The sequence below is a fragment of the Ursus americanus genome, chromosome 8, assembly GCF_024610735.1.
Source record: "Ursus americanus isolate L20-20 chromosome 8, mUrsAme1.1.p, whole genome shotgun sequence".
Taxonomy (NCBI): Eukaryota; Metazoa; Chordata; class Mammalia; order Carnivora; family Ursidae; genus Ursus; species Ursus americanus.
The window spans coordinates 23,079,266-23,094,916 of record NC_142134.1 but is presented as its reverse complement, the minus strand read 5'-3'; the positions used below and the strand labels follow the sequence as shown (position 1 = coordinate 23,094,916).

Below are 15,651 nucleotides of genomic sequence, written 5' to 3'. Positions count from 1 at the left end.
TGCCGAGATATTTTTTTTTTTTAAAGATTTTATTTATTTATTCGACAGAGAGAGAGACAGCCAGCGAGAGAGGGAACACAAGCAGGGGGAGTGGGAGAGGAAGAAGCAGGCTCCTAGCGGAGGAGCCTGATGCGGGGCTCAATCCCGGAACGCTGGGATCACGCCCTGAGCCGAAGGCAGACGCTTAACCGCTGTGCCACCCAGGCGCCCCTCTGCCGAGATATTTTTACTGTCAAAAAATTTTGAGAGATCTTCTTTTTCCCTTCTTGCTTTTTTTTTTTTTTTTAAATCACCTACTGGGTTGGTTGGTTGGTTGGCTAGTTCCTTGCTAAATTTTTCTGACAAATGATGTTACTAAATCTTTGTCTATATATTTGCCAAACTCAGCAGATTATGGGTATGTGATCTTGGACAAGTCATTGACCCTCTCTAAATCTTAATTGCCTCGTTGGTAAAATGTGCCTTATTTCTACCTTGAAAAAATTATTATGGATATCAAATAACACAAAGTTTGGAAACTTGTAAAGGCAAATATATGTATTAGGACTGTTCCATTGTTGAAGCTATAAGAACAATTTCTGAAAGTTTGTTACAGGTGTCCATTTTTTTTTTAAGGTGAGCTATTAAACAGATGGTTCCTTTTGGAGTTCTCAAATGCGTTTTTGAAGTTTAAAGACTCATTAATTTCTTCCAAAAGAAAATTTTATCTACTTGTTCTGCAACTCTGCTTTCGAATCACCTGGGGTTGAATTAGTTTCAGTTAATAATTGTTGGCAAGCACTGGCGCTGCTCTGGCTGTGCAGTAATTTGCCTATAAGCTGAGTCTCTCTTGGAAAAGTGGCATTTTCTTCCATTCGTATTTCATAATTAATTGTTTTCATCTGTGGGTCGCAATTTTTCATATTGGCGGCTGCTTTTGTTGGACTCAACTTATTTTAGCTAATCACAGTGTTTCTATGAAGAGCTTATCATGGGAAAAGCAAAGCAACTTTATGGTTTAATTATCTTACCTTCACCAAAGTGGCTCCCTGGGCTTTCCAAAACAAATATTTAGCATATGAAAATGTACCATACCCTGAAAATCAGGTCCTTGACAACTTCAAAACCTGAAAGAAGTCCTTTGCTGACAATTGCAGCTGCATTCAATGATAATCTCAATTGTTGGGAATGAGATTTGAATTTTGGAGAGAAAGAAGAAAGCTTTTTTTTTTTTTTTTTTTTTAGAAAAAAGAAGAAAGCTTTTTTCGAGAAAATAACTTTTTTAAAAATTGTGTTTTCTCTTAACTTTCTATGCATGCCAAAGCTTAAGAAGAACATCTAAGAAATCATAAATTATTGAATTCGTTTAAATCATATATTACGGAGCTGATAATTCCTGTTTGTAGAGGCATTCCAGCAGGTAGAAGCATTATTAGGGCCATTCAGTCATGTTTTTAGTGCTTCAATTTGGAGCTACCAGAGACAGTAATAATATTTCAGACGAAGAGAGGTTCTTTGATATCTTGCATTGAAATCACTTTTGCTATTTTGGGGCCTTTTTCATACCTAAGTTCCAGAGTTTTCTGTTCTTCGTATTCTATATAACTGCATAAACTCTGTAGATTCGTTTTTGGAACAATGTAAGAGAAATCATATGGTCTTTACTAAATTCTCCTCTTCTTTGTCCTTGATTGTAGTTCATTGCCACCCAGACTGCTTGACCTGCTCTCGATCTCCGGAGCACTGTGACCTCTGTCAGGACCCCACAAAGTTGCTGCAGAATGGACAATGTGTACATAGTTGTGGTCTGGGATTTTACCAAGCTGGTGCCCTCTGTTTAGGTATGGCTCTGGGCAGACAGCCCAGAGGTGGACTGAGGCTCACTGTTGTCAAGGAGGGGGTCCATGCATGCAGGAAATGTGCAACTTCCAAAAACCATTAAATGGTAGTAACATCATCCATAGGTTACTTGGCATCTCTACCTACAAGTTTCTTCCTTCTAACATTTCACAGGTGTTTTGGTGCTTACTGAGAGATAGATGATGTTACTAGGTGGTTGTGATGGGATTTTTCATTTTTTGAAGACGTTCAAAGATAGTGATATTGCCGGTATTCTTGGTGCCATTTATTACAACACTCAGTTAATCCAGGATAGAGCTTTAGAATTGACATGTGCATTTGAGATCCCTTACTAGAACTTTCTCATTTTGCAAGTGGGGAACGTGGGGGCCAGAGAAATCAACTGGCTTACTCAATATCACACAGATAATTGGTAGTAGAGCTTATCTCCTGTGAGTTTCTGTCAATTCATGTCAATTTTCAGAGTTCTTATGCATCTGAGAAGGAGATCTTACCTGGCAGAATTTGGCTTGTTTAGGCCAGATCATCATTACTTTTTCCCTATGTCTGACTCATGGAGCTAATTATCCATGTAAGAGTGTATTGGTTTATACCCTGGCTGTATTTAACCTCTCTGTGCCTAAATATTCTTACCTGTAAAGTGAAATAATACTGACTAGTACCTTCCTCAGACGGTTCTTCTGAGGATTGAGTGTGTTAATACATGTGACGTGTCTAGAATAGTTTCTAGGATATTGTCAAGCCTCAATGAAGCTTCTCTCTACTTCCTTTCCTGATGCCTAATCTTTAGCTTTTTGAAAGTTATTTCTATCTCTGCCATGGGTTGTGAAAGAAAAGAGACAAGGGATATTCTTAGGAAATGGTTGAAGGAGAAAGCTATTGGGGGCACTGGAAAAGAGGAGCAGACTCGGGAGCCGAACTTCCTGGCTTCAAATGCCAGGTTCATGTGACCTTGGGCAAGTGACTTAACCTCTGGGAGCTTGTTCCTCGTGTGAAAAGTGGGGGTTAATGATATCTGCCTGGAGGGTTGTTGTGAGGATTAAATGCGTTCGTACGCAGAAAGCGCTTCATGCAGAGCCTGGCATGAGATGGGTGCTATGTAAGGGACGGCTAGGGAAGTGACTTCCCTGCCTTTCTTGTTCTCGGTGTCTCCAGAGCCCCCGAATTGGGCTATGTAAGAACTGGCACTGGGGTGGCGTCTTTGAGCTAATCAGAGCTGCCCTTTTTCTTTCTCCCACCCTTTCCCGGAGCCAGCCTGCCAGCCCCAGTGCTCCACGTGTACCAGTGGGATAGAGTGCTCGTCCTGCCAGCCTCCCCTACTGATGCGTCACGGCCAGTGTGTGTCCACCTGCGGGGACGGCTTCTACCAAGACCGCCACTCCTGTGCAGGTAATCCCTGGCCCGGCCACCGAGAAAGCCACCCCCACCTCCAAGAGATCTGGGGCCGGCAAGAGCTGGGAACAGTTTTTCAAGCATTGAGAAGAAACTCTGAGCGAGACTCCTGATGGGCCAAGAATCATGGATGAGAGAGATGACACATGTTTTTATAACCTTATTAGTGCTTTAGTGATGTGTGCGTGTGTGGTAAGATTTCTTGAAGTCCTTCTGCACATGCCTGGGGGCCCTGGAACAGTTCTTAATTCAGTTCAGGATGGTCATTGTGTCATAAGTTAGATTCCTTCCTCGTGTAAATAAGTATACAATGGTTAAATGAAAACGAAGGGAGAAATATATCTTTATTTTTTCAAAACTTTATTTCTACCTGAAGAGAGAGGGAGAAACAGTGACATCATGGTAAGAAACTTGGATAAGCAAAACAGATGATGGCATTTACATTTACGCTTTCTTTAGTATCTGTATCCTTTAGTAGCTTTATATGTCTGAGTTAAGAACTAGTTGAAGTTCTTAATATTATCGTTGTCTTTGGAAGTCAGAGTGGTCTTAGTGTAATTTGTTGCTTATACTGGACAAGTTTTTAGTACTGATCCTACTCATGAGTATAAGTAAAAAAGTAAATGTATAAAGAATTTTTTAAATGCAGGAATAGGAGTCGGGGTAATGGTGGAAGCAAAGACAAAGGGCAGAGTGCTAAGCTTGTCTGCAGGAGACAGAATCAGGTGTGCTCAGAACCTGAGGCAGGATGCACAGGGACAGGCAAAACTGAAAAGGCAGACTGGCCAGAGGGAGGGTCTTGGATGTCACAGGAGGAACTATGGTAGCTAGACTCTGCAGCTGAGCGGGACAGGGTGCAGAGACATGATGGGAATTGAAGGTGGAGGGTCTAAGGGTCAGCTCATAATGTTTCTCTCTTTTATGCCCTTGGTTAGATTTTCAGGAGGTTTGTTTGGAGGGAATATAGTAAAAGAGAGTAAGTACATGGTATTTACTGGCTCTGCAGGCTAAATGTGAAGATTAAATGCGTTCATACGCAGAAAGCGCTTCATGCAGAGCCTGGCATGAGATGGGTGCTATGTAAGGGACGGCTAGGGAAGTGACTTCCCTGCCTTTCTTGTTCTCGGTGTCTCCAGAGCCCCCGAGACTGGCACTGGGGTGGCGTCTTTGAGCTAATCAGAGCTCCCTTTTTCTTTCTCCCACCCTTGCCCGGAGCCAGCCTGCCAGCCCCAGTGCTCCACATGTACCAGTGGGGTAGAGTACTCGTCCTGCCAGCCTGTGGCATGGAAGGTCCTACGTGAAGTCTGCTGGCCTCCTCTGTTCCAGGTGTGGGCAGAAGCAGCACCCATGGGCTTACGGAAACCACGTCGAAGGGAAACAACAGCCTGTTTATATCGTACAGATAGGAGGACAGCAGGGCCCACCCTGGAGCCGGTTACAATATAGAATAGAAGACATGCTTGCTTCTGAGTCTGGCTTGGGGGCTCTTTGCAACCTGTAAAAACGTCAAGGCTGTGTCCCCAACGTCAAGGGCTGCACAAAGTGTTCAGCGTTTGTTGAACAAGTGTTTGATGAATGAAGGAACGTACTGCTGTTCGGGGATCTTGAAGGACCAGTGTTTCAATAGGAGGCTCAGCCATAAAAGATAAAAGAACCCTTAATGTTTCTTACTTATCGTGTTCTGTTTACCTGTTATTTTAGAACGGGCTCAAAGTGGGCACATCCAAACGCCTTCCTAAGTGTGTAATGGTTGGGCAATTTAGGTAAACTGCTAAAATTTCAATTTGATGAAGTTACTGAATGTAGTCTCTTCTCCTTTCTTCTGCCCATCAAAGAGACCTCCTGCTAGCACTCCTGTGACAGATTTGCCTTTAAAAGGGAATTAATTCCCCCTTGATTTTATTCTTCCCTCTCTAACACCTCCGCCCCCTGCCACACGTCCTACATACGTATTTACTTTTTTTTTTCTTTCTTTCGAGGGGCCATTTTCCTTTCTCCTGTGCCCGGTGTTTTAGTGGGTGATGTTCATGCTGCTATCGGGCACTCTGAAATGGCTAATGTTTCATTTGATTACTGGTTTACGTAGCTGACTGCTTCCACATTCCATCCACATACCGATACACAAATGCCTCTGGTAGAAAGTTGCTGGGAAAATTTGTTCATGCTCCCTCCAGGGAATTAAACCAATTTGCTTTAGTTCAGCCTGGTTGCATTTTTATGCATAAAATGAGAAGAAAGAAGAGAGCAAGGAGAGAGAGAGAGAGAGAATGATCTTAAAAATTAAAGCTAAACTTGTGATCAATTTCCATATACTGTTTCAATGCTGAGACAGCCCAAATAAGCTTTCCAAATAAGCTTTCTCATTATTGGAATTTTTTGCAACATTTGTGCTTGTGCTATTTTTGGTGGCTTTTCACCATTGACCTTGGAAGTCGGTCAGTCAACCAGGGCTCTTCCAGCACGGGCTAAACTTTCCAAGAAGAAGCCTGCCATTTTATGGTAACAACAGGTTTTTCTGCATTGATTCCTCTTGGCAGGGTCATTTATATTATGACCGGCATAATTTGCCACTTTATTGACCCATCAAAACCAAAAGAAAGTGAGCACTGTGCTGAGGAAACTAATTACCGGAAATTACCTGATTAATATTCATGCTCACTGTGTTGAATATAGGGCCGGGAGAAAAATATGGGGCCGAGCCAAGTGGCACATAAGCACATGGCTCTTCCACGCCAGAGTAGGGGCAGGTACCCCAGAGGGCTGAAAGAAGGCAGGGAGTCCTGCCAGAGCATCGCATCCTCAGGGGTCCTTATCATTTTCCCTTTTCCCTTGAGTTTTGTGGTATACACACCCATACACACAGAGGCAGACGAATGTGTTTGTGTGTGTGCATGTCTTAATGTTATTATTACGTTCTTGTGCTTGATTAAACTGAATAGTGTCGTAAACACAGACCACATTATGCACCCCCATACCAGTCACTGCTTTACTTCCTCTGCCTTCTCCAGCTTTGGAGTTTGATGCTTTGATCACTTCACCTGAAGGCTCCACACCACCAGTCTTTCTACAATCTAAGTCGGAGACAGGCAATATAGAAGTTCCCTCTTCTCTACAGCAGGTAGGGCCAAAGAGTAGTCACCCCTTCAGTGACCAGAACTCATTTTTTAGACCTAGCACTCAAGATTCTGCCTTAACCGCTAGGCTTCCTCTGCCACCAGCTGGATCCGGTCCAACATCCCTTTGGCCCACCCTGTCCCACTCTTCTTGACCCTGTGGACGTCAGGTTCTGGATTGGGCTTCTACTCTGGTTCCTTCTATCTTGTCTGTTGTGACCCATTTCCAGGAATTAACAGCGTGTCCCTGAGTCGACCCAGCCTGATGGTCAGGCTTGACCCAGGTATGGATGCTCCCTGCCTCCCTCATCTACCACATGGCCTTGCACCTTTCCTGCATGGCTCTTGGGTACCACTTGTCCTGGATTTATTGTGGTCTCTCTACCCAAGTGGTGGTTCCATTGCCTCTTCCTAGAAACCCTGTTATGAAATCTAAGTCTGCATCCAGACTCAGCTCACCATGCCCTGGAAACATTCTTCCTTACCTGTCGTGCCCCTGTTTCATGCTGGTGGTCCTGCTGAACCATTGCACACACAAATCCCACACACAGGAGCCCATAAGAAAAAAGTTTAAAAAAACCAAGCTAACACACACCATGCAAGATTAGTTTAAAACAAGTGGCTCATAAGACTATAACTTTGAGTTATGAAAGTAGAATCTAGCCCATTTTTATATGTGAGTTGGTATTTGATTTGTCCAATCCAAACTTCCAGTATTCACAAAGGCCCGAGATGGAGCTGTGCGTACTCTGTGGCAAGTTCTCCCTTCATTCTGCCGATCCAGAGATGGGAGGGAGTGTGACACAGTGTTTAAGACTGTAGGCTAGGGAGCCAAACCACCTGGATTCCAGTCTTGGCTCTGTCACTACAAACAGTATTTGTTTTTTTTAACACTCCGCACTTCAGTTGCCTGTGGGTAAAGCAGCGACGGTAATGTCTGCCATATAACATGGTTGTAAGGATTAAATGAATAAATTCATACATGTCATTTAGGATGGTGCCTGGCATTTAGTAAGCCCTCCATCTGGGTGAGAAGACTTGTATTTCTGCTTTTCATTGTCCTTCCTCCTCGTTCCTTTCTCTCTCTCCTACACTCATTCTCCTTTGACCACTGCTTGAGGTCCTAAGGGTATGAAGAGAAATGAGACTCTATCATAGTTTCCTGTAAGTGAGCTTGCAATCAAGCTGCTGGTTACAGAGAGGTAAAAAATAATCACACAATCCTTGCAGTTTATGCTGTACCTAACTGCTGTGTGGTCTTAGATTTTGAAGCTTAAAGAATCGAGCAATTGAACATTTTCCAGGTTTGTGTGAAGGGGGGGATCCTTTTGGTTCTTGCCACTTACTGCTCTCTGGCTTCACACAGGTTATTTAACTGCTTTGAGCCTCAATTTCCTCAACTGTAAAATGGGGATAATGTCATCTACTTTAAACCATTATGATGAACATTTGAAAAGATGTTTGAAAAACGTAAATATATTATGCCTGGCACATAGTGTGTGGACAGCAAAAGGCAGCTATTGTCATCAAATCTGTTCTTTTATTTTTCAATTTATGGGAATGAAAATCAAATCCCTTGCATTACGAAACAGAGTTTTGTGCCATTTGCATCGGATTTCAAACCAAATCTACTTTCGTATGTTATGAAGAAGTAAATATAGAGAACAGTTTACTGTATTCATCACAAGTTAAAATCCTTTTATTTTTTTTAAATGCTCAGATTAAGTGTTGAGATTCTGGAATTTTGTTTCTTAGCCAATATTATGGTATAATTAGAGGGAAAACTTAGGATAACTAAGCCTGTAAAATTTACATATAGGATGCTGACCGAGCTGAGATTTAAAAGCTGTAGTTTGAACAGTGGAACTCGTAAAGTTAATTATTTGTTGGAATTTTGTTTGACCAGAGAAGCCCAGCCATTTGTGGAAATGAAGCACTCACCCTTAGAGCCAGGTCCAAGGCAGTGAAGACTTAATGGGTCTTGGCATTATGTTCCAGCGTGTGGCTTAGCTCAGCCTGGTTGTGCCCAGAGCAGAGCTCTTGGCAAAGCCTTTTATGAAACTGCTGTTCTGGAATCCTCAAGAAGACAAGGAACCGCTCACCCCCTTGTTCTGTCAGGACAGTTACAATGAAGCTGACCTCCACCATGGCCCCTCCGACATCCCCCAGAATTGGAGGGTCAGTCCCTATTTTGTTGCCAGATCACCTCTTCAGTTTGGGGGCCCAGCACATTCTACCACTGTCTTCACTCATTCTGTTCCGCTCTTTAAATCGTATGCATTGTTCAAGCCCTCTCTGGTATTCTATCGCAATTATGGTCTCTCCCTTAATTGCTGAGTGTCTTGTAAAGGGGACTTATTGCTTCGAGTGATATTCTTGTCTCTTCCCTTCTGTGCGTGCAATGAATATTTGTTGAGTCTCTTTCATGTACCAGGAACTGGGATACAGAGTGAATGGACAGAAAACTGCCTGGGGGTTGAGGAACTTACTTTCTCAATGGGGGAAGAGTGTCAGTAAAGAAGTACACAGAAAATTTTAGATAGTTACCACTCTCTGAATTCATCACTATCAGTGCTAAAAAGGCAGTTTTAAAAGGTGTATTACAGGAAGTGACTGATTCTTGAGGCAGGGACAGGTTTTATATTTCTGAATTCCCTGTAGTGCTAAGCACATTTAAGGCCCTCTGGAATAATTTTTGACTGAGAAAAATGTAATAAACCATTGCATGGAGGAGAAAGGACAAGAGTGTACAGGCATGCCTAGACTTTGACTTACAGGTGACCTAACTTCCATTTAGCTTCTGTTATTTACTTGTTGTCAGCAATTCCTGGCTAGGTGTAGCCTCAGGAAAATTCCAGAATCTTGATTTTCCCCACCTCTCTTTTTCTTCCCTTCATCTCTCTCCTCTTCAAGATAGTAGAGTGCCTTATCAGTGCTGGAAGGGTTACTCTTAAATAAAACAAAACAAAACAAGACCGAAAAACAATTATCCTTGGGACTTGAGTGGTACCCATCTAGTGTTTTAAGCCTTTCAGAAGGGAGGACGACAGGATTGCCCTTCTGCTGTCCATTTCTTGAGTGAACTAGACCCGGTGAAACAGGTGACAGTGGTATTCCAAGCGCTCTCCTGCTTTGGATGTTCATGTAAAGGTTAAATGGAGAAAAAGTCAAAGCAGCTGGTGGCGTTGCCCCTGGGACCTTCGCCATAGCTCCTGAGACCAGCTATGTTTGGCATTTGCCTGTGCTGCTTACAGACCCTTGCTGTGTGTGCCAGAAGACAAACGACAGACAGAAGTATCACATACCAGCCGAGAAATGCCACAGATGCAAGGGAGTTTATCTTCCAGACAGATCCCATTCTTCCTGACAAATCTGAACCCCCAAATATTTTAGCTATGGATTACAAACTAGTGACAAGTCTTCTGGCTTTCTGCCCAGTTCCTAGGGTTCGCAGTTAGTTTAGCTAGACTCTATGACATACATTCTTTCTCCCTTTTTCCTATTCCCCACCCTAACTCTCCCAGCACGATCTTCCCTTCCCTCGTTAGGCGGCCCACAGAGCCCACAACGCATCTGTGTTATCACTGTTGAGATCTGAGCAGGCTCTGCCAGTGCAGCCAGGAAGTCTGAGAACTCTCCCCGTCCAAAGCTGGGTTTGGGTTGGTGGTCCCTGTGGCTTTTCAGTTTCTGTAGACAAATTAACTCAAGGTATCTATGGAGAAATCAATAGCCATTTAATTAATAGGGGCTGAGGAAAAAGAAACAAACAAAACCAGGCATCCTAGCAGCTGTGGGTTGCCAATGGTCACAGCGGATGAGTGGAATCTGAGAGTTTCGTTTGGCTCATCGAGCTGGACCGAGGCGGTCACGGCATTTGAAAACTTTGGCGCTGTACTTGTGTTGTAGATTTAGAAGTACAGGTAGAGAGGGGTGCCTGGGTGGCTCAGTCGGTTAAGCAGCTGCCTTCCGCTCAGGTGTGGTCTTGGGGTCCTGGGATCGAGCCCTGTGTTGGTCTCCCTGCTCAGCGGGGAGTCTGCTTCTCCCTCTCCCTCTGTGCTTCTCTCTCTAGCTCTCACTCTCTCTCTCTCTTGCTCTCTCAAGTAAATTAATAAAATCTTAAAAAAAAAAAAAGAAGTATAGGTAGAGGGGCAGGAGAGAGAGAGGGTAACTTTAAGAACCTTCCTTGTGAGCTGCATATCTGCCATCATCCTCTGACTTTTGGACCAGTGAGAAGCTAGCCTGCTTGTGGAATCTCTGTCCACGTGGACCTGTCAAAGCTCTGGCAGCTGCGAAGTCATCCCTTTGTTCCAAGCTCTACGGAAGGTCCTGCTAAAAATTCAAATATGTTACCCAAGATGAGCAAATCATTCAGCTGTATCACAAATGTGGTTAATAGATCAATTAGCTATTACCTAGCATGTGCCTTAAGGAAAAGGACTACAGACTTTTTTCCCCTTCCCCTCTGAGTAATTCTTTTTCCCCTAAGTATGAAATGAATTCATGGGTATTACAAAAAATAATTTGACAAAGTCAGTTAAATTCAAGGCACAATAAAAAAATCAGCGAAAAATCCCGACTCAGACTCTCCCAAATTACTACTGTCGGTATTTTGGTAAAAGTCTTCCCAATTTATGACTGTGTATGTGTGTCTGTGTGTTATGTGCACAGACGTACACACATTTATCTATTTTTCAAAGGTAAAATCACACTCTATATATAGCTTTATTGCCTGCTTTCCCCACGTTATTTATTATCCTTCTACAAAATCTTTTTAAAGCTGTTTTATAACTTTCCATCTGGGGCTATGCGAGAATTCATTCAGCCAGTCCTCTGCGGTTTGACGGTTGTTCCTAATTTTTCCATTATCATAACCATGATGTAAACATTTTTAATAGAAATTGTGGTACATATATTTGATTAGGTTAAATTCTTAGACTTGTGATTGCTGGGTCCAAGGGTATATGTGTATTCTTTGAAGCCTCTGACACTTTAATATGTGGCTCTCTTGAAAAAGTTGTAATTTGTATTCCTGCTGGATACAAAGAGTGCCTGCTTCCTACCACCCTTGTCAGCACGAGGTATTATGAGTCTTCTTGTTTGTCAGGTTGGTTGAGGTAAAATGGAATCTTGTTTAATTTTTTTCTTTTACTGATTTTGGGGATTCACATGAGGAGAGTTGACTTCATCATACTTATCAGCTCATTCCCATGATTCGCCTGGGCCAGCTATTCCTCTTGCTTAGCCGTCTATGCCTGTCTATTCCTTTTGTTCCCGTAACCTAGTCTCATTTCCCTTCCCCCCAGCTACCCACTTAAGCAACGATTCTAATGCAATTTAACATGTATTGTGTGTGTGCGCTCAATTTTAAATACTCATAAATATTAGTAGGTAGGTTATTTCATCATTCTTTTCCTTTTTTATTTTAAAGACTATTTTTTTTAGAGCAGTTTTAGGTTCATAGCAAAATGACAAGGATGGCTCAGAGAGTTCCCATTTACTCCCCTCCCTCACACATGCATGGCCTCCGCCATTATCAGCCAGCCTCCGGCGGACTGGTGTTATTTGTTACCTCGGTGAATCCTTCTTTCCCCTTTTTGTCTCACAAAGCACTGCTTCTAAAATGCATACAGTCCACTGTGTGTACCTCTAACTGATTACACGCAGTTCCTGCTCTCCTTTCAATTTGCATATCTCTGGCTATTTATGAGGCTGAAGATTTTTTTCATGTAGTTGTATTTTTTCTGTTAGGAACTCCCTTGAGTGCATATGGGTTTTCAGAATGTATGGAGACCAGATAGTCCCATTTCAGGACGTCAAGTTTTCTGTTGGCACAGAGAGGCAGGTTGAAGACAGAGACCCAGCCTGGAGGGGACAGAGATTGTAGTAAAAGGATGAAAACTATGATTACTCCCATGAACTTCCTTTCCTTTTACACTTGTCTGGCATTTGCACTTCTTAGACAAGTAGCCTTGGCCTCCTGTGGGGCTGTGATGGGGAAGAGGAGAGTAGTCTGGCCGGCATCTGGGCTTCTCCCCAGTCACCACGCTATTTTCAGTCGCTTTCCGCAGGACTTTTGTTGATGTGTTGTAGAGATTGCAAGGGAAGTGCTTTAAACCATGAGTCCTCTGGGCGAGGCGGGAGCCCTTTCTTGTAGCCGATGGAATCATCTCCAAGGGCGCTAAGGGAACGTAGAGCCTTTTCCCGTAGTCTTTTCTGTTCCTTCCTCTTCTGTCTCCTGCTGCACTTCAATTTGCTCCCTTTATACTTACTTTGCTTTTGACACCAGTTGAGACAAGATGCGCTGGGTCTCGCGGGGTATGCCACTCAGTGGATCTCATGTGACATTCTCTGCTCTCTCAAAAACGTCATCTCACCATATCCTCCTGAGTTACGTACAAATTTATTCCCACTTTACAGATTAGGAAAGCAAAGAACACTGAAGTTAAGTGTCAGAACATTTTTTCATCCAACAAGAGCTTCTTATTGGAAATGTACCCACTGTCTTCTGATAATACTTTAAAACCTCACAAGAACTTCCCTGTCATTTGTGTGATGAGGATGAAAGCTAGCGGTTGCTACAACATGGATGTGGACAGCTCTAAAAGAAATAAAGGGATGAAGGAATTTGACTTGCCGATGACATAGCTGATTGTGTCTGCAGCTGGGGCTGCTCCTGTGTGAAAACCCCCCTGGCAGTTTGGAAATCTGAACTGTATCCTGAGGAACCTCAAAAGAGGCCTGCTGAGCAAGTGTGCCAATTCCCCAGGAATGGCGGGGAAACTTACTCTAAAAGGCCATGGGAAAGATGGGGCACTAAGGCTCCTTCTCATTTCTGAGGGGTGTTTTGAACTTCAGGCTGAGCCCATTGGGATCTGGGAAGGCTTCCTGGAAAATGAGAAGGGTCCCATAGGAAGCACTTTTAACATGTCCCTGGAAAGGGGCTGCATTTTATGCGTAGAGAAGCACAGGTTAAATTTTTTTTTTTACAGCAATCTTCTATCTCAAAATTACCAAATAACAAAAAGAAGTTTCTTATTTTTAAGAGTATGGTTTCAATATAAAGTTGCCCTAATTCGTTCCTTTTCATTTTGAAATGAATTGCTCAGCAAGCCAACACATGTCTTGCTATGCTCTAGAAAAGCCAGGGGCTTTCCTAAATAAATTATCTACCACATGTAAGATAAGAAGATGGTTTTCTCTCATTAGCCCTCTTTTTAAATTTATTGCCACGTTTTCACAATATACAATTCAAACCCTGGGTGATCTGAAATGTATCACTAAGAGAAATTATGGTGAAAAGTCAGAGAGTGACCTTCTATTTTTCATAATAACCCAAGTGTAATAAAAGCCACATGTAAAATAAGCCTGGAAAAAGAGATTATCTGTGGTAGCTTATGTTCAGTGTTAGAAATTAGAAATCAATTGCAAAACACAGCAGGAGTATGTCATTATAAGAAATGACAGCTCAAAAAAAAAAAAAAGAAGAAGGAAAAGAAAAGGAAAAGAAAAGGCATCTCAGCGTAGTCCCATATTGAAGAAATAAAAATCTCTTCTGCTGACTTGCCTGACCATCGAACGTGCCTTTTGTTTGCTATGAAAACAGAGAAGGTGGCCTCACATTTGTTTCTCTGTATAGATGTAGCATAAGTACTTGTCATCATAAGGAGATCTGGACATAGGGAGATCCAGCCTTTATTAGGTAAATTTACAGCCTCAAGTTTATCAAGCTTAAATTATCACATGTTCAGATTATGACCTCATGGTTAGTTGTTTCCATGTAGAAGGTAACTGATAGGACGGCTCTCTCATAACCAGTAAAAAAATCTGCTGTGTACTCATTTAACATACATTTAATGAATACTGACTTTATACCAGTTATCGGTCTGGACACTGGGGGTTTGAGAGAATTCAAATGTGGCCCCTGTTCTAGAGGATACTACATACATTCTGCTGAAAGGATTGATTTGTAACCTAATGATTGGGACAGTAGGATAAATAGCATGAGAGAGGACGTACAATGAGCTGCAGGAACACGGAGGAAGGAGGGACTGTTTGGACAAGTTCAGCAAAGCTTCCCAGAAGTAGTGACAACTTAAGCCTCTCAAGTGTAACCAGGATTACAGGGACTGCAGAAGGAGCTGGAGGCATTGCCAACTGGGTGAATCCCGTGTGGGGAATCTGGAGCCCACTAAGGTATGTGGCATGCTTAGGGCACCCTGCTCCATAGAACTAGCCTGCTCGAGGGAGGTGGCAGAGGCAGGGCTGAAATGTTAGGTACGGCTCAGTTTGTAACAGGCCTGAATGCTACCCCCAAGCTTGTAGCCTCTGTCCTACTCATCCTCTGGCCCTGTTCTGATTGGGAACACTAGGGATAATGTTAAAAAATATTTAACAAGTAGTATGGCACAGAGCAGATTTGTCAGAAAGTAGGGGGGACCTAAAACCCTCTCCTGTGCCAGACATTTCAGTTGCTGGAGCACAGTGTCTTGCAGGCTTCCCAGGGATGAAACCAGAGTTATCAGGGAGGGACCAGGATGACAGCCATTTGCCAACCAGGTAGGAAGTATTTTTACTATTTTAAAAGCCAGTGCAGCTGAATGTCTGCACCGTCACCAGCCAATCCCCGAAGAGAACGAGGGGGTCATGCTTTAATTTCTCACCTCCTCTGGGCTCCCTGGACAAAAGATGATTTCATCCCTTAAGAATGTCTTGAGTTAATTACCCTCTCTTCTTCCCACTGCAGAGTAAATTCTCTAAGAAGCAAAACTGATTAAAACTCTTGCAGATGAAGTCCAAGGTCCTTACCTGGCCTTCCATGACATTTGTGATCTAGCCCCTGTTGTCTTTTTAGTCTTACTTCCCATCGTCCTCTCAGGTACTTGCTCCATGGTGCAGTTTGTGCAATGCTACCAATGAGCTCAAGTGATGGGGTGTAAATGTTTCCTCTAGCACACTTCTGACCTGTGGCCATCACCCTGCATGTGGTAGGTGCTCCTGTTGAACATGGATAGGTTAGCCTGGCATACCTTCTTGGGAATGAAAGTGGGTTTTTTGTTTGTTTTGTTTGTTTGTTTGTTTAGGTAATGGCTTTGAATGAACTCCTGAGTCAGTAAGGCAGAGGCACAAGCAGGGTAGACCGTTCAGTTGATGACTATAGTCAGTAACAGAGGGGGAGTGAATAAGTGAATGAATGACAGATTTCGTGGATGTTCAGGGTGAAGTTTGTTACCGGGATCTTTAATCTACATCTTTAATTATAATGTACTTTGGGTAGCTTATCCTAATATTAACAGTGTTCTCATGTAAC

The 15,651-nt window shown here is 42.9% G+C and overlaps 1 protein-coding gene across 3 annotated transcripts in view; it reads left to right on the top strand.

The window, feature by feature from the left end:
• The window catches only part of FRAS1 (Fraser extracellular matrix complex subunit 1), a 413,106-nt gene that overhangs the window by 192,430 nt on the left and 205,025 nt on the right, over positions 1-15,651 (top strand). For all 3 annotated transcript variants that reach the window (XM_045790212.2, XM_045790198.2, XM_045790207.2), the window contains 2 exons: positions 1,677-1,820; positions 3,094-3,228. In XM_045790212.2, the coding sequence (XP_045646168.2) occupies positions 1,677-1,820; positions 3,094-3,228 (279 nt within the window). The remainder of the gene's footprint in view (positions 1-1,676; positions 1,821-3,093; positions 3,229-15,651) is intronic.